Raw genomic sequence first — 24524 nt, 5'->3', positions numbered from 1 at the left:
GAAGGGAAGCAAAACTCCTGGCAGCCTTTTCAGAGGCCTCTTGTAAAATTACAGCATGATTACATTACCTCTTAAATTAAAAAAAGTTTCTCACAAAGTTCAGCCTGTCAGAGTTACCAGGATTAGATCTGGGACCAAATGTATTATGACTGAGCTCAATGCTGTATAAATATTAGATCCATTATTCAAACAGCTCACAGGACACCGCCAGCTTGATTTTACACTCCCAAAATCTCCCCTTGAAATCTCTGCCCTGGGATTTTTCCCCAGGAAGAGCTGTGGCATGGGCTCCTGTCTGAGCAGCAAGGCAATGTAAACAGCAGGGTCCCACTAAAGGAGCCTCAGACAAAAGAATTCCAGCCTTGGGCTTGGTGAGTTATTAACAGCAGCCGGCTCTGTAATTGTCGGTGAAATAATCTCATTGACACATACAAGTTAGGAAATAGAGGGCTCATTAACAAAGCCTCCAGCCTTTATTAGATCATATAAATAACCAAGAGTGCCTGCAAAAGATCGATTACAGCCTTTAAACGTTTACTGAATCAGTGTTTAATTAAGACAATTTTAATATGCAAATCAAGCCTAATTATCATCATTTGTTAATGTTAGTCTGCCTGAGCTCTAAACAACTACAGCTGCAAATATGGTAACGCCATCATATTTCTCCTGCTTTTTTTCCCCTAGGAAGAACTGCACAGGAAACAAGTTGCAGTCCCAGTGTGTATGAATGCTTTCAACACCACATTTCCATCTACTGTTTGAAGGTCAAAAAAGTGCTCAGTGTAGCATAAAATGGAGTGGAAATGTTATGCATTTTTCTCCCACTATTTTGCAGAGTGCTTTAATTAATGTATTTCCCACCCCAACCCCTCTGGGAGCTTGTTTTGATGAAAATCTGCCCTTGTTAATGCAGTGATTGAATGGGTGGGTTTCTAACACAGACCTTTGTCACTCAGAAGCTGATAATGGGACTTTTTCCCCCTTCCTATTTCCTCTGCCCTGGGAATGGTAACCTTCCTACACTGAGAAGCCACAGCATCATGGCAAAGCCCCTGGAAATTAAAGAGTGAAGTAACCAAGAGAACAGCACAGCCTTCAGCAACGTGATGGGAGGAGCAGCCTGGGAGAAAACAAGTGTCTCTGCTCTGATTCTCAAAGAAGTAAAATTAAAGCTTCAAAACCCCCAGGAATTTGTTTTGGTAAAGAGGGTGGGGCAACTGCAAACAATCCTGGCAGAAATCAATCCCTTTTCCTGGCACTGCTGCTCTCCTGATGCCACGATGAGGTGCACAGATTAAAATGAAGGAAGGGAACCACTCCCTGCTGGGCACTATTGATTTGTTGTTGAATGCTTACACTGACAGTGGAGGAAATATGAAATGTTCCTGTTTGCAATGTTTCACAATATAGAAAGTCACTGCTTTGTTTTTCTTTGTCATTATGTTTTCTTTCCTCACATTCCCACCGCTTTGGAGCCTGTAGCTGCCAAGCCCTCAGCTGGTTGAGGGCAAAAGGAAAGCTTTCTACTTTTACTTTCTGTAATATATTCGGTATTTCTAAGGAAAAGAAGTCCTCATGGAAAGAAAAAAGGGACATGCAGTTACAAAAGGCCAAGAGTCTTTCAAGACAGAATGAATAAAAATGTAATAATCAGAGGAGAAATGAAATAGAAGAGACAACTTGAAAAGCCCCCAGTTCAAACAGGAGCAGAATAGCTTTCACTGGCACCTGGACTGACTGGTGGATGAAGGGGCTCCACACAGGAACCACATTTGGATACATCTGGGCAGAGATCTCTCAGGCACTCACTTCCCCGCTCCTTTTGGAAAGGTCCTCTCTGGAGACAGCCTTGGAGAATGGGGCATGTCCAATAAAATCTGGGCATGTTACTGCCCGCACAGCAAGTCCACACAGCAGCTGGGTTAGGCTAGGGCACAAATTTGGGCTGGGGGACAAACAGTTAAGTAGCAGGAGCCCCTGGCATGTGTGAACTGCATGCAGTGAAGAGCACAGGCTGAGAAGGAGCTCCAAGGCACAGGCAGGTGCCAATTCCCTGCATTCCCAATGTGTTCCCATGGGGAACTGTGCAGGGGCATGGGGCTCTCAGATGGACAAACAACAGCTGTGGGAGCAGTGGGTGCTCCTGGTGAATACCTGAACCTGAGGAAACCACAGCAGTTTGCACTGAACCATGGCAGGGAGCACCTGCAAAGTTTAGTCTTCTAAAGTTCTCCAGTAGCTGGTAGGAAAGACTTTGACACTTTCTTACTTATCCTTCATGAGAGAAAATGGCCAGGTTTTTCAGAGCTGGAATTTCAGTGGAACTGTGTGTGATAACTGAAACAAGTACCTGCAGGAAATACCTGCAAATCCAAGAGCAGGGAAGAAAGACTGGACATCAAGTGCAAGTTCAGGCACATCTGGTAGGCTTAGTGGAGCAGTTCTGTGCTCAGACATGGAAAACATACACTTACACCATGGAGCTATTTCACCAGGACCAGGGCAGGGAAGGGAAAACCAGAAGAGCACTTCACAAGTTCATTCAGACAGTCATCCAGCACTGCAATGCTGCCTTGGCTGGGTTTGCTCAGGGGATGTTTCCCTAAGAGCCACTGATGTGCTTCAAACACACAGGAACTGACAGGAGAATTCATGGCTGAGGATTCTCAGTCATCTTCCTGGTCACCTTCAGGACCAGGTCACCCAGTGACACTGGACAAGTCCTTTCTGTCCCAGCTGCAGCTTCCCAGACCATGGGAAGTGCTGTGCCCTGGTACATCTGCTCTGGTTTTCCCATCCAGTTACATACAAAACCAGCTATGTCTGAGAAACATTCTCTTAGGGAACAGTTACTTTGCTGTCCACAACTATTATTTCATGTTCTCTGGTCTAAACTTGCTATTCATATCAAAAATACATGGAATGCATTTTGATATCTTGTACAGTTCCATTATATGCAGACAGATGTCCATTCAGTTTGTACTCTCTTAAAGGTGATGGAAAGTTCACAACCTTCCCAAACCCCCTCCTATTTCAGCAAGATGAAACAGTTCCTGAGTCAGACACTGATCTGACAACTTCTAAGATACACAGACATATCTCAAAGTAGATGTTACTGTCAAAACCCAGAGTTTTAAAAATTAATTCAGAGAAAGATGATCTGCATTAGACACACACATCAACAACTCTGCTCCATACCAGTGTTCAGGCATCTTCCAAATGAAATGGTACTTCTTATGCAGAGACCTTCCCTGGGTTCAGTCATTTGAACATCCAAGTTCAAGAACATTGTTACAAGAACTGTCATAAATAAAAAGTACTACTTAAACAGCATTTACAGCTTGAACAGGTTAAGCCTCTCTTGAAGCCTGACTCTCCAATGACAATGCAATCAGTGCCCATTTTGCAACGTGGAGAAAAGGAAGTCCAAGGGCAGAAAAGGAAGTCCATGGGTGGTTGAAAGCTGTGGGAGGAACCCTGACACTGCACTTAAGCAGCACAGGGCAACCCCAAATTTCATCCCATCTCTCATACAGCAAGCGCTCAGCTCAACTCTTCTACTGTTATGTGTGCTTTGCACATGAACATTTTCAACACATGATTTTGATTAGTAAAAAATTAAGTACAACTCAGGCTTTGTCTTTTCAGAATATAAAGGCAAAAATTTTAAAAAATATATATATTTTAAATGAGAAGTGCCTTCTTTGATAAAATGCTTTCATTTGGGTTTGATTGCAAACCCCCAACACACTACTTTCATTTTTGCTCATTCTCCCTTCCTGTCTCCGTCATCACTAGGGTCAGCACACACAGTTGTCTCTTGATGTGGGAAGTAAAGCTCTTTCATTAATTTTATTGGTTTTGTACTTTTCCAATTTAAGCCAGAGCTTTCCTGATTACTGAAAGACAGACAAGTCTTTTTTCTTAAATTAAAAAAAATTAACATAACAAAAATATTTAACAAAAAGAAGCTCAAAAGCAAAGCCCATAAAATGCACATGACCTATAACTCGCATTCCAGTTCTGCAAATTTTCAGATCAAATTCTAAAATCTCACGGCATTGCACAGTACAAGACAAGATGGCACAAGAAGCTTTGCACTAAGAGACACCACATTCTGTTCATTTTCTCTTCAGTGAACTGAACTGCAGATAAATGACCCAGAAACCAGCAGGAAATGAGGACATATCACCAACAGGGTTTTATGAATATTATTTGTTAGAAGACGTAACTCTCTTAACAATACCCGACCCGTGACTAATTTCAGGAGGTCACAGTGATCTCTGCCCTCCGCTGTGTAGGGTATTATTCTTCTCTAGAGAAGTTCAGAGGTTAATGAATAAAGTGCCAGCAAAGAAGAAATGAGACTGAGCAAGAAAATGCTCGTTCTTGGTCTCTGCTATAAATAATGCTCTCATTAAAATTCTGCCTTGGAAGAAAGGCAAGTCCATTAGTCTAGGAGCTAATTTTTACTGGCTCCTTAGATGTATGCATATTAAAAATTCAGCGTTTATAATTGCCAGCCATCAACCACCTAGTCAGTGCTGTTCTTGGAGTTTTTAATTATTTACTTCATTTGCATAGACACTCCAATTTATGATCAACCATTTGGTTATCAAGGGACAGTTTTAGTAATTCCTCTTTTGCGTTTTTATTTATTCCTTCTGTATGCCCAGCAGGAGGGCTGAGAGGACCTTTGCCAAGGTGGGTGGCAGTGGGATGGGCTCATTCCCAGCCTCCCACCCTCCTCATGGCTACAAGAACACCTGTATCCCACCTTGGAGCATCACAGCAGGGAGCAAGGACAGCTCTTCTACCCAATGCCTTCACCTCCTCTTCCTCAGCTCCTGCTGAAGACCCTCACCTGATCCCTTGGCCCCCAGAGGGGAGGGAGGAGCTCCTACCTGGCAATGTGCCACCTCTTTGCTGCAGGTACTCTGGCACATTGTGCAAAGCCGTTCTCCTTTGGGATTTCACTCCAGGGCTGTGCTCTCCTCCTCCCACGACCTCACTGTGCTCCCAGAGGATACAACTGCTGGGAAACCTCCTCCAGTCCTGCCCTCCCTCGGGAGCAGCAGCCTCTGCTGCTCCTGCTCCTAAGCAGGCACTTCACATTTCTCAGAATGCTGTCTGCCCAGTGCCTTGGGCACACAAAAAGGAGAGCAAACCTTGGCAGTTCTGCAGAGGCACAGCAGCTCAGCCCAAGCACTTTACCTGGGCAGTGTGGCTGCAGCTCCTGCTGCCAACACACTCTCCAGCTGGACATTGTCCTCCTAGGGACCACCAGCCCAGGGACAGCACTGAGTCCTCAAAAGCCACGCAATTTTTGTTCACACTGAGAAACAACTCGGTTATTGAACTCAAGACATGCTGTCTGTCCTCAGCGTTGCCTGGTGGGCTCCAGCAGCAATGGGAATGACTGATTGGCCATCCTGGTATTCCTGTGTCCTCCCTGGGCACCATGGCTGGCAGCTTTTCTCAGACAGGATACCAGGCAGCAAATACAATGGGAGGGAGCAGCCCTGCCTGGCAGGAAGGGAATTGATTACCAATCCCTCTTTTTGCCAGGAACCATTTCTTTGCTGCAATTCATACTTTTCAACAGGCTGTCTGCAGCCATCCTCCAGAAGGCTTTGAGGGAAGCGAGGGCAATGACACCAGAGATTACAAATCAATCACTATTATAGAGCCTTTTATTTGCTAGAAGCTTCCGAGCAGAAAACAGATACCAAAAATATATAACACCTCTTGATTTTCTGTTTGCTGTTTCCTTTCCTTAAGCTCTTTTATGCCCTGTTTTTCTCTTGACATCACTGCTTACTTTGCTTTCACATCCATCTTTCTTACTACTTATTTTTCATTTATCCTTGATTTTATCTTTCTATCATCTTTCTCTCTCTTAACCTACACCATCCATAGTTACCTGAGGGGGACGTTTAACACTATTTATCTACTCCACACTGTCATCTTCCCTCTTGTTCCATCCCAGATCCCTCTCAAAAATGGGACAGTAACACTGACAGAGAATGGAGCAAGGTCTACCTAATTTATTTTGTCTTGAGGCCATCACTTAGATAATTTTGCCTACTTTGGTCACAGCATTATGTTTGGCACAGCAGGATCCATGCAATAAGGAAAAATTCCGGGCATGGAATGGTACAGCCCTCACTTGTGGGACACTTCTCATCAGGGCAGGAATTCTGTCAGGGCCACCATGGGGGCAGCCATAAGGAATCAGAACACACTGTTATTCCAGAGCTGGGAACAGCCCTGAGCACCCAGCTCTGATTTTACTCACATTTATGCTTTCCCTCATGATTTAATTCACATCCTGTTATTAAACAGAAGTGTTATCAACAAGCATTGACAATGTGGAAAATAGACCTCTTCTGACAATAAACCTGGTCAAGAACAGGTCAGTTTTAATAAAACAACTGACAGAAATTTGGTAAAATACATATCAGCAATGCTGAAAAACTTTTGAGAAAGTTCAGGCTTACTGAATTAAAGCAAATTTCTGTTCTAAAATATGAATAAGTTAAGGTTTAAGTATATTGTTAGAAACCGAAAATTAGATCAAAATTGTCGAAGGGGAATATCCAAAATTCTGTAGACATTGCAGTCTGGTTTTGCAGAACAGAGGTTTCCTCCATGTATTGATAAACAGAAAATTTTAAACCTAAAACTTTTCACACTAATCCAATCATGCCAATCTTGCAGCTGGCAGTTCACAGCTCATGGTAGGGTACAAGTGCCCGAGTGACCCATTTCACACATCTAATACACGATATGGGATCCAAGTTCTATTTCTACTTCTGTTCTAGGATAAGTTCATTGTCAGAACCTATTCCAGTCACACATCCCTGGGCTGCCCAGGCCCTCCTTTGCCAGGGGCTGCACAGCCCAAGCTCTGAGCTCTGCCCACCCCAAAAATCCTTCCTGGGCACTTGCACTCAGCCCTGCCTGTTCCTCTCCAGGGGATGGAGACAATTTTCACAGGGATGCTACCCAGCATAGGAGAGGAGCTTGCAAAATAAAGATGTTTCCATAGAAATAATTGGATCAATCAGGTTTTTATGATTAATTTCTCTTCCATCAGATAATTTTCAAACAATGTTAAGAGTGATTTTGTGTTTAGGTCTGTAACATAGCCTTAGCCTCTATAATTATTTGGAAAACTATATTGTGTTTACTGTATTGATTAAACTATTGGAAATCTTGAGATTGCCATGAAATATTTCTTTTCATTATGCCATTTCTGACAGGTGAATATTGCTGAAAATAAATAGCACGCAATTATTTTAATACCCTCTTACTGCACATTACTTATGAAGATTGTTCTAAATTGCTAAAGACAGAACCAATTTATCTAAACAGAGTTATTTAACACCAGTATGGATTAACTTTATAGTCAGATAGGAAGAAACTATGGAACTCTTTCCTTTCCTGGTCTTACATTAAGGAAAGGTGGCTGCTCCACAAGAAGTCAAAACATTGAATTTTATACCAGAAAGAAGATGTCCTCCATCAAAATCTGTTACTTTGGTGATGCTCATAGAGTAGTTTCGTGCTATTCAGAACGTTTACATTATATATAGATATTACATAGACACCAGCTGAAATCCTGTTACCTTCACCTAAAGAATTGAGCATTTCCTCTAAGCTCATATACACAAGGGAAGAAGATTTACAGAAATGGAAAACAATTTTTGTGGCTTTTTTTTTTGTCTGCAAATGTTGGCAGAAAGCCACTGTTTTCTGAATCTGTAATTTTATGCCCCTGTGTTCAGCAGATGTTTATCTAAATCATTTAAATCTGTCTTTTCTATTTTAGACACATTTAGTATTAAGGAATGATCCCTGAGTAACAGCATACATTAAAAGTTAATTAAGAGGAAGTTAAAGAAGAAAGAATTACTTTTTTTCATACCCCCAGCAGATATTTATTTCATTTTGGCAGGTTAAAAAATGAGAAAATTTGGAGTAAGGTGTGAAAATTGGCAATGCATATTTTTTGGGAAAAGCTTTATTATCCATTTCCTTACACACTAATTAGGAAATGCAATCCACTTGCTAATGTTGAGTGAGTAAGAAATGTAAATTGCTCCATTAATTTGTTTAATAACCAAACTCTCACAAGTGGTAAGTCAGACAGCAGATGGGTACTGTCACCACAAACCCAGCCCAATTTTGAACATTACACCAGAACACACAATTTACTGCCACCTTAGTTATCATCAGTGTTGAGTAATGTCTTTATTGTTTTAGATTGAATGCAGATATTTACTCTTGACTACTAATAAGTGTTTCTGGGGCAGCAAAATATTTCTAGAAAAGGTGTGCAGCCCCATACTTGTAGACTCCCTCTTTTGCACATGTGTGCTCAGCAGTTGTTTAACTCTCCCTTAGAGCAAGTCACACTCCACTGGAAACACCAGGGTCTAAATTAAAAGCAATATGTGCATTTTCATCCAGAAAAAGTATGATTTTTGGATTAAAAAAAGAAAAAAAGAATACTCTGCAAATTCATAGCAGATCTTGCAAACCACATTTTCTCGATTAGGAAAAGAAAGGTTTTAGAGGGACCCATCTTCACCAGAAAAGTGCCCCTAAACCAAAATTATTCAAATATGTTACACATTTTTTCCCAGAATAAAACTGCTTCATTTTTTTTCCCTCATAGCATCTTGCATTACCTATCCCATTTCCCATAAACCTGACTTTCGATAAACTCCAGTTACACTCATACAAATACAACCGACACTTATTTGCACTTTAACTGGGTCAGATAAATTCTACCTGCATTTCCAAATGCTGTGAGTTTCAAACTCAGCTTTCTAGGGTCCCATCTCCACCAGTCAAACCAGTTGCTGGATGGAGCTGGGAAGTGGGACACCTTTGGCACAGGTCCTGACCACCCCTGCACTTCTGTAACCTTTTGCTCAAGGAACTCTTTGTTGCTTTTGCACAAATGTTATATAAATCAGGACAGAATTAAACCAGCAGTAGGCCTGTGGCACAGTTGTGTCAACATCCAGCACTGAGTAACCTCCTTCCCTCTGCTTTGTTCCCAGGGCAGAATGGGGCCATTGATGCTGGATCATCGTCACCAGCAGGGGAGAGGTCATGCACATTCTGCTTCTTGCCTACCAGCTCAGCCCAGTGCTTCCAGTGAGAGTGTGATGTCTTATTTTGGAAAGATTGTTGTTTCCCTATAAAACATTTTCTGAGGGGAAAGAAACAATCAGCTGAGTGAGGGACTGGCACATAAAATACTATCATTTGCAAAACACTGGCCTGAAACCCACTTGGAGGCAGAGAAGCTGGGCTTGAGCCACAGCAGAGGGGAAAGAGGAATGCAATAATCACATATTTATTTTTAGAGAAAATGAGAAGCTAAACAAACTGTAAAACCAGTCTTTACCGGTAAATCCTTTCTGTCCTGAAAAGCACGCTGAGCAGAGTGGGAACAGCCAGTTCCCAGGGGATCAACTGGTGGTACCTTTTTGGCAGCATCTCATTCCGCCTGTGGGGATGCCAGGTCACTTTGAGTCCTGAAACAATTAATTTTAGTAGTGTCACAGTGAACTATTGCCAGAAATCTCAACTTGAGAGACAACGATGCTGCTGCTGAAGATGATTTTTCTGTTCTAGGTCTGAAATCACCACGCAGTCAAGAGGGGCTCTGGGACTGCTCTACTGAAAAGAAGCTCACAGACCTTGGCCTGCCAGGAAAGCAGGACACAAACCATCCAAACATCACATTTGTGAGAGGATTAGTGCACACACAGTTGGATTTATCATGGGATAGTGTGGGACACTGGGATTTACAGCAGGGATGAGCAATTGCATGCTGACTGCCTTGATAAATGTGTGTCTTTGAGGTATGTCTAATTGGTCCAAGAAAATAAAGGAGATGCCAGTACACACTGGAGGAGAAAACACACAGAGGATATTATGTGAGCAATCCCAGGGCACTCAGAGGAGAAGCCTGTCCTCAGCTGAAGAGCCTGGCAAATGTCACAGTGCAAGAAAACCTACCTGGCTGTCAACTGCAGTGACACAGCAAGTTACACCTCTGACTGGAACACTGTCCCCTTGATGGGAAATTCCAGATGGGCTCAGCAATGGAGACAGATGTCTTTCCACTGCCTCATATAAATTTCAGCATGCAATTAGCAGTGGATTCTTGCTGAGTGAGGGACACTCGGGGCTCTCAGGATACCAGAAGGGACAGTTCTCCACAGAGTCACTACTAACTCTGACAATCTCACTATTCCAATGACATTGTTAGAAAATATATCAGGTTAAAAATTTTGTAAAACTTTAGTCAAAGGTTTTGTTTGTCTTTACCCTGGGAAAAGGAATTTTAGGTTTCTTCCAGGGCATTGCTCCACCAGATGAGGTCTGGTGAACTCAGCATACCAACAGATTGGGAGTGACCCCGAAAATAACCAGAAAGATAAAGAGTATTAACAAAACATTTGCCAGGACCTTGTAGTTATCAACAAGACATGATGGATATCACAAACAGCTACCCCAGACCACCTCCAGCAGGGCTGAAGACGTCCTGGCCCGGAAAAAAGACTGATAAGAAAAACTGAAGAATGAAGAATCTAATTAGCATCAGAGGCGAAGAGATTCGGATCCAATAGGAAACTGAACACTAGGAGTTTGCTCAACTTTAGACCAATGAACACTGACCCAATGCTTTCCTATATATTTTTACTGTATAAAATATCTGAAAAATCGAGTAAAAGCTGTGTATCCTGGAATGATTCTCTCTGCACACCAGGGCTATGTGTGGATGAGATGATTTCTGTGGTACATCCTGGCCAGAACAACATCCTGGCCAGATAATAAAGTAATGCCTTGACTCTCTAACATTAAAATGTTGTTAGAGAGTTTTTGTATTTTTTTCCCGCAGATTCGGTGACAACATCACCTCATCTGCAAGGCAGCAAATGAACATGTGCTCCCATTTCTACAGGCAATGTGAAATCCCATCAGGATTGTCTCCTGGAGCACTTTGAAATGCAGCTGTACAACACAAAAGCTCCTCGTTGGGTGTCCTCTCCAACAGCCCATGTCAATGTCTCCCAATCCACACTGATACTGTTCAACACCTGAAGCTCCTTCTTGGACATCTGTCACATTCTCCATCCCACCTCCACCATTTTAGCAACCAGGTCTGTCCCTTATTTGCATCAAACTGATCCTTTCTACAGAACAACACAAAAGACACAAGTGGAGAAAAAGATTCAGAAAGAGAGAACTGAATATGTTGTATTTTAGGATCTCAGCTGAAACATCTTGATGATCCTTGGGGATCCCTTCCAGCTCGGCATATCCTGTGATCTGTAGGTTGTCAGTACAGCACACTGACAAGGCAAGACTCTCACTTTTCAATGTGCTTTTCTCATGCCTAACACTGCAGTCCAAAGGTGAAAGGGGAGATGGAAGAGAGGTGAAGTGATCTGGTGAAGTGGTCTGGTGATCTGGTGAAGTGACATGCTTAGCACTCACATGAAATTCCTGGGGCTGTGAGGAAGACAAGAACCACCTCCCAGTTTTCATATCAGTATTGCAATAAACCAACCAGGCTGCCTTTTAACACAAAACATCCTCAGCTATTAATCATACCTCTAAATGTGGCAGATGCATTCAGCTGCAATCAAAGGGCTGCATTTTGGCCTTGGACCATAGCATGGTCCCAACACCTCCCCGTGTTGCCTGCAGGGTGTCAGAGCACAGAACTGTTTAACACCTAGGTGTGCCTGGCAGATCCCTGTACATTAAATATGTACCACAGAAATTCCAGCCTTTGGGCAACGTTTGGAGTGTGAATTCCCACTGCAAACCCTCACCACCCATCAGTGCTGCATGGGGCTTTCTACCCAAAACCAATCTGGCAGCCTACAGCTTTTCTGTGAAAACCAGGGCCCTCAGCTGCTCTGCACATGACAAAATTGACTATTTAAGCTTTCTTGGAGCAACAAGAAAATATTTTAAGCAAATACCTTGCAAGGTCTGAAATTCCATTTGTCTGAACACAACACAGCTGAAATCATCCCAAATGTCTGTCTGCTTCTCAGTTCAAGCCATTTCCCAGGCAGTACCTGGTTTGCTCTTATGAAAAGGACTTTGAGGTCCAAAGCAGCCACCCCCTGAGGCTGTGGGGAGCCAGAGTGGGAATAAATGTATCCACAAGCAGTCAGAAGGGAGCAATCTATACAAACATATCGAGTCATCACCAGTATTTTGACTCAGTTTTTACCAAACTGAAAATCTACTAATTGAAATTATATTACCTCACATTATTGTTAGAAGAAAGGAAATTGATTTGTAAGGTTTGGGGTTTGTTTGGGTTTTAATAGACTTTTTTCAGAAGGTGTAGCCACAGTCACCATGGCCTTTAACTTCCCAGACTAACAGGTTTATCTATTTCTTTTCCAACCTGAACTGCTCAGTAATTTCCCCCCAACTGCCTCATCAAGAAGAGGATTTGGTTCAGAGCAGATGTGTTGAAGCAGAATCCAACTGCAGCCAGCACAGCAATCACTATCCAAAGCAACATTGTTAAGTGGTCTTTTGAAATTTTTCTGGCAACCACATTGGTGCTCCTCTCCCTGCCACCCTTCACACCTGTGAACATCCATGGACCAGCCTGACTGGCTTCTAAACGCTTACTTCTCATGCCCATAAAATAATAATAAAAATAAATGGCTGGTGTAGTACAAAGCATTGTTCATGATATTAAACAATAACATAATAGTTCCAGTGAAATTTTGTGCTCTTTGGCTGAAGTTTTTGGCTTCTGCCCTGGGCTCTCAGCTGTCCAGAGTAGAATCATGCTACAAGTTTGTATGTTCCACTGCATTTCACACACCAGAGGTCTTGTCTGGAAGAGACATGTTAATATAATATCAACTAAGTAAATTTAGCCATTATTTTAAATTAATTTAGGTATTGTGTGGTCAGTGGTCATCTGGTAGAAACATTATTACACACATGCACACACCAAATTGCTTTTTTGCTAATGACTCATTTGTTTTATTCCTGCCTCTTTCAAAAAAGCGATTAAGTTGAAAATGACCTTTTGAAGATTGTACTTGTGGACCAATCTTTTCATTTTTAATTACTTACTTTGGTTTAATTGTTACATTAGGAACTATTAAGAAAGCAGCCAGCTTCATAATCAATAATTTAATTAGAGTTTTAGGACCAAGAAGTCAATGCAAATGTTATTCTGCAGCCAGGCCTTTCCCAAAGCCTTTGAAAGAACTTTACTCCCATTTTGTTTCAAAGTGACATTGGCGACACAGAAATTAAGCTCATCCTTACTGCAGTGTATCTGCCCACACATTATGGATGGACACAGGCAGCTGGGGAGGAGTTCAGGCTCAGGTCAGCGTGCTCCCTGCCCAGCCAGGAGCACAACCTGCTTCCCTCACTCCATTTCCTTCATTTTCATTTCACCCCACACTGCCCCAGACACTGTGCCAGGAGCCACACAGTGTTTACAGGAACCCATGGTCAGACTTCCAGTATGTCAAATTCATCTATTTGGAGCTCTCTAATTACTACCAATATTCGAAGATAACCAGCTGCAAGTGAAAACAGATGAAATCTGCCTGAATGGGTGGTGAATTATTGTCCACTCCCTCTACTGCATCTCTCCACCCATCAGTGCCAGTGTCCCATCCCAGGGAGCTGCCAGTGCAGGGGAATGGCAGGAATGCTGCCTGGAATGCAGGTGTCCCTCAGTTGTAATTACAGGCACGTGTGTCACTCAGCTCCATCACTCCAGAGTGCCTTGCCTGCCAGCAGCCCTGTGGCTGAGAGCTGGGAACACCTTCCCATCACCATCCTGGGGATCCAGGAAAGCAGCACAGGGATGAAAGGGAGCTTTGAGCCACAGCAGAAGCTTTGGTGGAAGCACTGAGCTCTGCAGGGCTGCAGCAGTGGAGGCAATCCGTGTGCTGGGAGTTTGGGGAGCATGGAGCAAAGAGGGATTCCAGGCAAAAGCTGTAGCTTTCTAGGGAAGGACCACAGGGCTGGTTTGACCCTGGGAAAGGCAGAGATGTGAGGAAGGAGCCAAGAGTTGCTCCAAGACACCAGGAAGTTAAAGCCAGGCGGGGCTGCACTGCAAGGAGCCTGGTCTGGAGGGTGCAAACTGCTGGAGGAAAATCCTGCAGAGCCCTTGGGGACACCACGAGTGCACAAGAAGGAAAGCATCTCCTGCAGAGGACCCTGGGGCACTGCCCAGGCTCCCCAGGGAATGGGCACAGCCCCATGCTGCCAGAGCTCCAGGAGAGCTTGGACAATGCTGTCAGGGATGCACAGGGTGGGATTTCTGTCCGTGCAGGGCCAAGAGTTGGAGTCCTTGTGGGTCTCTTGCAGCTCAGCAGATTCTGTGATTCCCCAGCAGCAGCAGAAATGACTGTGAATATCATGATGAAAAGTGCTACTTTAATCTAACCAACTGCCTCACTGCCATTTCTATGTTTCACATGAATTGCAAGTCAAGCTGCAGATTAAGATTTAACACACAGAACTGCCTTGTCCTCTGAAAACCTTCCCCTTGAAATTAGAAATGTAGTTTTTCTACAAAGGCAGAGGAAGGCAACTCATTAATGGGCTGAATTCCCACTGGCAACAGGACTCTGACATCCACTGGACAGGCCTGGGCATATCAGGGAACAGGAACAGCTTAATGAAACAATGATAACCTTTTAAGGGCCACCAATTCACCTGGAGCTTTAGAATCACAGAATCATTTAGGTTGGAAAAGACCTTAAAGATCATTAAGTCTGCCTGCTGAACTTTGCAAAACAACTTTTCTGATCTAAAAGGTTTAGTCTAATTTAAACCTGGTTTAACAGGGGGAAAAAGCCTGTGAGATCAGCTGATTATACAGTTTGTTCAACTGTGGATTTAATGGTTGGATTTGGGAGCAAGGTCAAAGACAAAGGAGGAACAAGTCCAAAGGGAAGACATAGTGTCAGCCTGAGGGTGATCCTGGGGCCAGCAGCCACACAGCTTGAAGGGCAGGGGCTTTCCTACCTTTCAGGAGGAAAAAAATCCCACAGCAATATGAGAACATTGGATATTTTCTTTGTTGCATCTGGGGTCAGCTAATCCAAGTTGCAATATTTGAAATATTTTATTTCAATGTGCCTTTTTCACTGACGTTGTTTTGATATAAAGTCAGAATGTAGCATTTTTAAGAACTACAGTGACCAAATCAAGCTTTTTCTTGCTAATTCTTTTTCAATATTAGAAAGAAAGCTTGTCTTTTTTCCTCAGCCATACTTCTGGTTTTGAAAAAATTGGCACTAAGTCTCTATGAAAGCGTCCCAAACAGATTTAACATAAACCTTTTCAAGTTTTACTTTTGTCTTTTGTGATATTACTTCTGGGAGAAAACATAATCTGTATTCATAACTATTTGTTCTTGATTTCATATTTCACTGTGACTCAAATTCCTTTTCATGTTAAGACAGGGAGTTTTAAAATATGAACCCATTATTTACAAATACACAGAACCAGGAAGTCAGAATTTGTTACACTTCATGCCAGGAACTGGACTTATCCTTGCACGTCCCTTATTTACAGCAGAATAATTCAATTGCACTGGGAGATTTGGAGTTTGCATGGAAGAGCTCTTTGTCTCCAATACTGACAACTTCAATCTTTGACCTACTTTTGAAGAGGATTGATTTGGACCTTAAACTGCCTGTCAAAGGTTTTTTAAATGACCCATCCTGTCCATCCACTCAGCTTGTGAATTCATTCCTCAGGAGTTCAAAAGGGTTCAAATAAAACTGACAAATCCAATACCCTGAGGAGATGCTGACTGATAATTTTGTGTCTAAGGTGTTTACTTGGGGATAAATCAACTGGAATAGGCCAAAAATTATAAAGACAACCAGATTGCTTTTCAAAATCACTCCCTTTAGGCTGCTCAGTGCTTGTCTCATACACCTGATCCTTAAATACTCTGTCATTTCTCCTGAATGTGCCTCATGAATGCCATTCCAAAGGGACACAGGCACAGAACTTCCCATCACAGATAGGCAGAATCTCTGCAAAGATCTGGCTCTTCCCACGTGATTTAAGTCTACTGACAAAAAGATTCTGACAAAATCCATATGGAAAAGCAAAATGTCTGAAAGCTAATTTATATTTCACTGGAAAAAACAAAACTATAGCAGGATATGTCAGGGAATTACTAATATAAAAATTACTAAGTAGTGATAAACTAAACACTGGAAAATAAATGGTCTAAAAGATAAATTCATTAGTAGAAAATAAATACGAAAGGTTATCTAAGGAAATGACCAATTTGGAACAATTTCCCTGAATTTAACCAAAAGTTAAGCAGCTTTGAGCTGCAACAGGAACCACAGCAAGGCTGTCCCAGGCCAAAGACAGCACAGGGGGAGAGAGGATGGGCTGTATTGTGAAGGAGAAAATTGCAAGGCTGCAGCTTAGATCAGCATCCTTGTAATTACTCTACATCCATATGAAACACACAGGCAGCCAAGTGCTCATCATTAAAATGCTGCAGCACAGCTGGAAACCTCAGCCAACAGCTCAGAAACTGCCCTGTGCATGGATTTATTTATTCTCTGCTAGGACAGAGTGAAAAGCCCTTAGAAATGACCACTGTCCTCAAACGACCCACATGCCTTCAGCCAGAGCCCTCTTACAAAGGCAAAAATGCAAATGGCCTCCCCCAAACTCTTGGCGTTTGCTCTGCTATTTCTTTGGATGCACAGATGGATCATTTTGTGACCTCTGTGGGGCAGATCATGAACAGCTAAGGAAGAACAGAGCAGGCAGAACCTCCCCTGTAATACTCTTCAGAACGTGCTGCTGGGGCTGCTGAGTGTTGCTGCTTCTCCTACCAGGTGGGACATTCATTTGGGTTCCCCTGCTGTTCCCCACAGCCCTAATTGCATGGGAACTCCATCAAACTCAGCTAATGCTCAAGAGCCATTAGCAGACCTTGATAAGCAGACACTGGGAGCACAGAAGCTGCAATTTATTAGCAACTAATGCTCTAAAAGGGCTCTGTGTAAGAACCTCTTTCATCCAGTGCCACAGTTGAAGACAAAACGCTGCCCTACAGAAGCCTCCAGCAGCTTCCCCCTCTTTCCCCTGCTACTCGTTCCTAATGAACTCCTCTGGGTGTGGTGCAGCCCAAGCCCCAGGGGCTGAGAGCTGCAGTTTCTCCCCAGCCAGGCACTGATATCCCTGCAGGAGCCTGCAAGGAGGCTCTGCCTGCATTCCCACTGCCCTCCCTGCTCTGGGGCAGGGCAACTGCAGGAGGCCCTGGGGAGGGAAATGGTCAGAGCCAGGTTATTACTGGGAGTTTCTTGCTGCTGTTCAGGCAGCATTCTGGGCAATTTCATTCTGGTTTTTTTTCCTTTTTTCCTACGAGATTGGTGCCTGCATTATTCATCAAGGACCACACTACCTTGGAGCTTCTAACTTTTGATTCTGCTGTTCAGCCCACAAATTACTGACAAGGACACAATTTGATGTGCAGAGCCAGAACTGGCATCTGGTCACTGTTCTGCTGTGCTGCCTTACCCCTGCTCAAGGCATCTTTGACCCAAAGAGGAAAAAGTTGACATCCTTGATGCCTTCCTGCGTGAATGTCAGAGGTATTAGTTTGATAGTGGGGTGAGAATGGGATTCTTTTATTTGTGTTCTGCAGCAATCTTCTGCAAAAGGAATGCAGAAAAAACAGGTGTCATCTTAAATCACTGAGCTGCACTGCATTAAGAAATATATCCTGGATAACTGAAATATTAAACTTGAGTATCAGTGAGCAGTAGAGAACAAAATGGTCAAGAATTATCAAACAATATCTCAAATGCTTATTATTACACAAAATCGAATAGAAAAAGAGCATTTTACAGCTGTGACTTTTTACAGAGATGTGTGTGTGCTGAATTCTGTTCACAAGAACGGTGTCACTGATGTGAATGGACACAGAATTCTTCCCAAACCCTTGCTGGCCACATTCCTCAGGGCATTACTACTGAAAGCTGACTTTCAAATGACAGTCTCTCCACAACGTTTTCAAAAATGAAATATCCACTTATAGAACCTGACATTTCAAAAATCAGAAAGCAGATGAGATAGTTACTAAATCGATAAGTTTCAAACATGTAGAATGAAAAATGTGAGCACTTTCTTCTCCCCCTTCTATTTAATTATTTAGGTGTATAAATATTTGGTATCTCATCTGTCTGAGAAAGAGCAGAGGTTCAGCTTGGCTCAAACAGTGTCGAGACAAATGTGACCAACCCCAAGAAATGGCTCCTCAGGCTGTGGGGATGCAGAGGAGTGGCAGATCCCTCATCTTGGGAGGAATGAACCCAGGCAGGGCAACTTGTGCTCAGGGTCAGGGGCTCCTTTGCACCTCCCCATTCATCACTGGACTTTGCAATTCATGAGTGGAGATGCTTCCCCTGATGTGTCAGCGAGGAGATGTTCTGGTGCAAAGCCAGAACACGCTTGTCTTTCTATGACACTGGCACAAAGGGGAATCAATTCCACAGCTTATCTTGGCACCAGAGCCATCAGCTTCACTGGCATGAGATTTCCACCAGTGAACTGCAGCCTGGTGGGAATCTGATCTACTGTGTGTCTGGCACAGCACGAGTGCGGGTTCTGTCCAAATCCAACACCAAATCCGTAATTCTCCCGCAATGGTTGGAAAGAGCCACAAGTGCTATTCATCTTTCTCTGTTCTCACTTTCCTATAGGCAATATATAGCTTAGATTTAAAATCAGAGTCAATGTGATGTAGATTTTTTTTTAACTGCTGGATCTTACTCTCTCTTATCCAGGAAAAAAAACCCAAGATGAAAAAGTAACACCTTGCATTTCCAAAGTCTGCAGGCTGCATTATAGTTCCAGCTTAGTAATTACAAAGATTTATGTTCCATCCTGCCCCAAATCCAGAGCTCATTGTCCATTCAACTTACACTGCTCTGACTTACAGTTCTCCATATCCATTATCTTTAATAATAAAGAGCTGACTGCACTTAATGATTGAAGAGCAAAATGTGATTAGCAATAGGAATCTGATTTATGAGAAAACAAACCTGAGCATGGTTTTCATGTTTCATTAAAATTATCTTAAATGTACTCCTTGATGCTAATTGATCTCGCAGAGGTGAGAAAATACTTTATTCCCAATTAATGGGACAAAATAATTCATCTTCTTTCTGGAGGGAACACTTAGCATTTAGAGGGAGGTGGCAATCTTCACAGGGATTCACCTCAAGTGATGTCTCACTGTGGGCATTTATCCCAAACCTGCAAGATTTGCCACTGAACAGGGAAAAAAATCAACAGCATAAATACACAACAAAATGCCACATACAACATTTTCTTTTCACAAAAGGTCTTTCCTATCTTAGCAAAATTACCCAAAGCTGAAAAACAATGCTGATGAGCAAATATAGAGGCTTTTTCCTTATGTTTGTCAAAGGAAAACTCCTTGATGACTCTGTTAATTTGCTATGAGCAGGAGCTTACAGAGATATTTGCAAGATAAAGTTCCTTGCAGGATTTATTGAAAACAAAACAAACCAGAAATCTATTTTTCCATTAAGCATTTCACTTTTGTTTGGATTTCAATAATTTTTTTCCTCTTTTTGAATTATTCATATTTGGATATCAAATATTCCTACAAACCAATGCATTTAGGAATAATGAGTCTTGACTAGCTTCATTTTAACTCATTGTGCTTTCTGACCAGGATTATTATTATTATTAAATGACCTTCTATTCAGTTTGTTTCTATGATTCATAAATAGAAATTGCCTAATGAGCATCTCGAGTATTCCACTGTCATTTCCATGGCAGTTTTTCTTATCCTGTGTTTGTATAGCTCTGATGACAGCACCATTTAATACCCAGCAATAGTTCTGCCTGCTTCCTCTCAAATTCCTTCTGTGAATACAACCTTTTCCATTCCAGGCTGGCATCTTGTACCTTTACACTGTCTGAGGAATGCAGAGTGGCTGTAACACCAACTGAAGGTACCATTTGAGAACTCCAAAAGTTGCTCCGTACAACAGAAACAGCAATAATGATTAGATTTTCTGATGAAAGAGGAAGAAGATTCCTCTTGCCCTGTTCTTATATTCTGCTTGAACAGGATTTGCATATTTGGCTTGCAAAGCAGCAGGGACAAATACACTCTCCAGTGTACTCAATCCATCCATACCTATTCCGGAGAATGAAGGTAGAGAAGAACAAAGGAAGAGATGCAGAGTTTCTGCAACTACCTAGAGTGATATATTATGGAGAAAATAATGCATATTCCATGAGGAATCAGCAGAGTTCTGGAGGAGGGGACGCAGATCCTTTCTAGAGGAAGTGTTACATGATGACATTTTTGGTCAGAAGATAACAGCTGTATTAGTGAACATTTTATTGGCACATCACCCTTACTTTCTATTTAGATTTCACACATTTTTCTCATGCCACACACATCACCACTTTGCCTGAACTCAGGGAAGACCAAGGCAAAGCCTGCTTACCGTCCTGACATCCCAGAGAGACAAGGTCTTGTCAGCAGAGCTGGTGAGCACAGTGCTGGAGAAGGGCAGGAACTCGATGCTGTTGACGGAGTCCTTGTGGCCCCGCAGGGTGTATCTGCACCTCTCACTGCAGGGGAGAGAGAGAACAGCCATGCAGCACCAGCCAGGCAGGGTGAGGTGAACAACAGACAGCTTGAGGTAAAAGAAGAGCACATTGCATGCATCTCCCCTGTGACCCTCTAGGAAAAATGAACATTGTCAGTGATTCCTCACCTGAGCACTGCACCAGAGTTACAAACCCCAGCCCTTTGGTGATTGCTTCCCAGTAATGAAGGCTGGAGCAGGAAGGTAAAAAGAAATGGAGAAGTGGGTTTTAAGAGATTGAACCTTAAGGAGCAACAATGAAAGCACCACTGTGTTCCCTGGCTGCATCCCCAAAAACGTGATGCAGAACTAAAAGGAAATGTAGGTGAAAAGGTAGGATAGAGACAGCACCATCTCCTTTTTATAGGTATCAAACTCCTTCTTACTTCCAGAGGGTCTGAGAGATCTATTGGGCTGTGCCCATGTGCACTCTGAAGAAAGCCAGAGTGCTGGAAACCTGGCTTTCTTCTCAAGGGCTGCACAAAGGCTTGCAGAAAGCAAGTGATGCCTGGGAGCTCTTCACTGAGGGTAAAGTCTGGTCCCTGTGGACACCCAAAAATCTTTTTTCCCTGAAGGAGAGGTCTCTGGCTATGGATGAACCACACCAGAGGCCATTGTAAGCTCCAAGTTCTTAAAGCAGAGGTGAGGGAACAGAGGTGCACCCCAAGAACTGAGGTGTTCATCATAAACTGAGAACAGCTCAGATGGAATTACTGGGAAATGGATCTGGAAGGTCTTTCAAGGCTGGAGACACTCAACCACTGCACCTTCTCCAGCTGAGCAGCTGTGCAGTAACACCTGAGAGCTTTTGGATGGTTTTCTCACTTCTTTGCTTTGTTTTCTTTGAATGAGTTGATTTCTGAGACAACACTATTGATCCTTCTCAGCTGAGGAGATGGACCTGATGCAGATGGAACCCAAGACAGGAAGCTTTTCCTACTGTAGGGAGCTGGGACACAATCACAATGACACTGCTGTGGAGAATCACTTCTCTCACCAAACAGCCTGACCTTGGCTGTACAGCTGGGATCTCATGAAAGCTTTTTGGGCTTTGCTTTGCCTCCTGTGCTCACCAAAGCAGAATGCTCCTTAAACTGGAGCCCAGGAGGAGAGAAGGAAGAGCCCAAGGCTGCCCCATCCAGACAACACAGAAGGTGACAAACAAATCTGGGATTATTTAAACTCAGCAGACTGAAAAAGGCTTAACTGCTTCAGGAGCATGTCAAGAAGGAGGACAATTGAAATAAGCCAGGATCTATCACTCATTATTATACAAGAGTTTCACTCCATGATTTCTTTAGCTAGATGTAAAACCTAAATGTGCAGTATTTGTATTGTTATATCCTGTGAAAACACACAGGTAGGGGAGCATACTGTGGGAAAAACTAATCAATGCAAACTCAGTAGCAGTTCTATCCTCTTTGTTCAGCTGAGTCAAAAAAATAGCATGAAAATATAAAAGCCAACAACTCATCATAAATTACTGCAGCTTTCAGCGAGAGCTCAGGATTTTATTCCCTGCTCATGTGATTCTGACAGCAGAAACACACCTCCCCTGAGCTGGCTGCTGAATATATCACTGGGGCTTGCAAATTAGATTACTGGGTGGCTCTTAACAGAGAAATTTCTTACAATATTTATTAAGGAAGCTGTCAGCAGGGGGGAATTAAAGGTGTGATTTTTCTTCCTTTTTTCTCCTGCCTGTATGTCCCCAGAAGACTCTTGGAGCTCTTGCAGGTTCTGTATCAGCAGCACAGGAGATCAGTGTGCAGGTGAGGGGCAGGCAGGAGAGCTGCCAGGCTGGGATGGACACTCCCCTGAGCACTGAGCTAACCCAGGGACTCCTCACATCCATCTCAGTGCCTTTCCATTTCCCGGACTGGAATGATACCCTGTGCAGAACACCAAGCCAGTCCCCACAAAGGGAGAGCAGAAGGGAGATAAGTAGCATCTGAGGAGAAATATTACCCAGGAAATAGATTTCAAAGAAATATTAGATTCCACTGGTATCGTTTTACAGAATCTATGTTTTTCCATTATAGATAATACATTATCCCACCCAGTGTTATCTGTTATATAGCCTACATGTGTTATTTTATCACAAGGACTCATTTAAACCAGACACAAAGTGTTTGGCCCTCAGAACTCGGTGCACAAGGTATCTGATATTCACCATCACTTGATACATGACAGTAAAATAACTTCAATAAAATAATTCCTTTGTCTCACAGTCTCATGGCAATGTTTTACACCACGGAGTACACCTTTTCCATCTCAGATATTACACTTTTATTTGTGCCTAGGTATTCCATTTTTTAAAGGCCCCCAATGATTTCCTGCTTGCCTGTTCCAGTGAAGAGGCTCTGAGCTGCTGAGCAGCTTCTGACAAGCAAAATCCTGCTGCATTTTTTTGTGGGCACTTAGCATTTTTGAAAACATAGACAGCTTTCCATACCACAGCATGAGAGTGGCTCCACTGAAAGAAAGGGAATATTTTCCTATAGTAACAGGGTATGTCTATGTCCTCTTCAAATGCTGGGGGAGAACATCTTCAACCTGCTTGACCAGGCTTGGGGTAAAAGAACACAGGAAAAGGAAGGAAGGGAAAGGAAAAATATGTGGTTTGTGAGGCACTGATGGAAGATGTGGACCATCCCAGGCATCCAGGCTGCAAGTACAGGCTTGTGAGAAATTAATTAGGTGCCAAAGCAGCAAGGCCCATTCAGAATTCCTTAGCAAGGTGAAAATGGACTAAAGTGATGGACCATGACAGCAGCAGAAGGGAAGGAAATGATTTGCACTTTTCCATCAGGAGCACAAACACCCAGCCCTGATGCAGCCTCTCTCCTTCCCACTTCCCTCTCCCTGCACACTGATGAGCTCTGGCTCTTGAGATCTCATTTACCACTCTGGTAACTGACTGACTGAATATTTCTGAGAACCTTCCCCCAGTGCTACATAAAATAAACTCATCTTTCCTTCCAGCTGAGACATAATTTCAGCAAGATTGTCTTGTACCAGCTATCTTCTGGTCAGAAAGGGTGACAATTTATCTAGATGTTCTTTTTCTACAAAAAAAAGAAGTTGATAAGAAGGGTAGAGCATCACCCTGCTTCTCATGGAAGCCCATGTTTCTATGTAGTGGTACAAGTTTATCTACATTAGAAAAAATCTGTAGCTACATTCGCTATCTGAGGGTTTTTCCTATTGTGAGCACAGAGCCTCATGGATAAAAGCCTCACAACCTCTCAATATCCTCGTTCAGAAGACAGAGGGGATCCTGTATGAACAGCAGGTTAGGCACTTGCACAACTCCTGCTGCCTCAAGAGGTCCCCAAGAGCATTTCTGCCACGGGAGAAATGCTGCTCAGTAGCTCAGCATTCTTCAGATTCCATCCTGAACCTCTCATACACTAAACCAGCCCTCACCCTTTCCCTGTGCTAGTAAAGGACTAATTATCCTCAATGTTCTCTTTTCCCCTGCAAAGTCAATTCCTCTCTCTTAAATCCAGGTGAGGTAATGATGTCCATCCATAAATCAGCCTTCATTCTGCCTCTCCAGGTCTGGATGTTTGGTAAGAGTTTCAAACAAACATGGGCAGCCACTTTTCCAGAAGCACACCTATTCCAGGGATGTTTGCTTCAATTACCATACCAATATTGATATCAACAGCTCAACCAATTGGGAAGATTTGATTTTCAGAGACTTCTCTTTTGCAAATCACATTCTGGAATGGTTCATTCAAATTCCAAAGGGCTTTCAGTAAAACTGCATTGAAAACAGAAGATAGAAAACATTTTCACTTA

At 42.8% G+C, this 24524-nt stretch overlaps 1 protein-coding gene across 4 annotated transcripts in view; it reads right to left on the bottom strand.

Annotated features, from left to right (window-relative positions):
- Nucleotides 1-24524, bottom strand: part of SPAG16 (sperm associated antigen 16) — a 368224-nt gene that overhangs the window by 128277 nt on the left and 215423 nt on the right. For all 4 annotated transcript variants that reach the window (XM_085065720.1, XM_085065718.1, XM_085065722.1 and 1 more), the window contains one exon: nucleotides 20574-20700. In XM_085065720.1, the coding sequence (XP_084921846.1) occupies nucleotides 20574-20700 (127 nt within the window). The remainder of the gene's footprint in view (nucleotides 1-20573; nucleotides 20701-24524) is intronic.

The sequence above is a fragment of the Lichenostomus cassidix genome, chromosome 7 (genome assembly GCF_008360975.1).
Source record: "Lichenostomus cassidix isolate B80296 chromosome 7, HeHo_3.0, whole genome shotgun sequence".
Taxonomy (NCBI): Eukaryota; Metazoa; Chordata; class Aves; order Passeriformes; family Meliphagidae; genus Lichenostomus; species Lichenostomus cassidix.
Note: the sequence above shows the minus strand (reverse complement) of the source record. Positions and strands in the feature narration are given on the sequence as shown.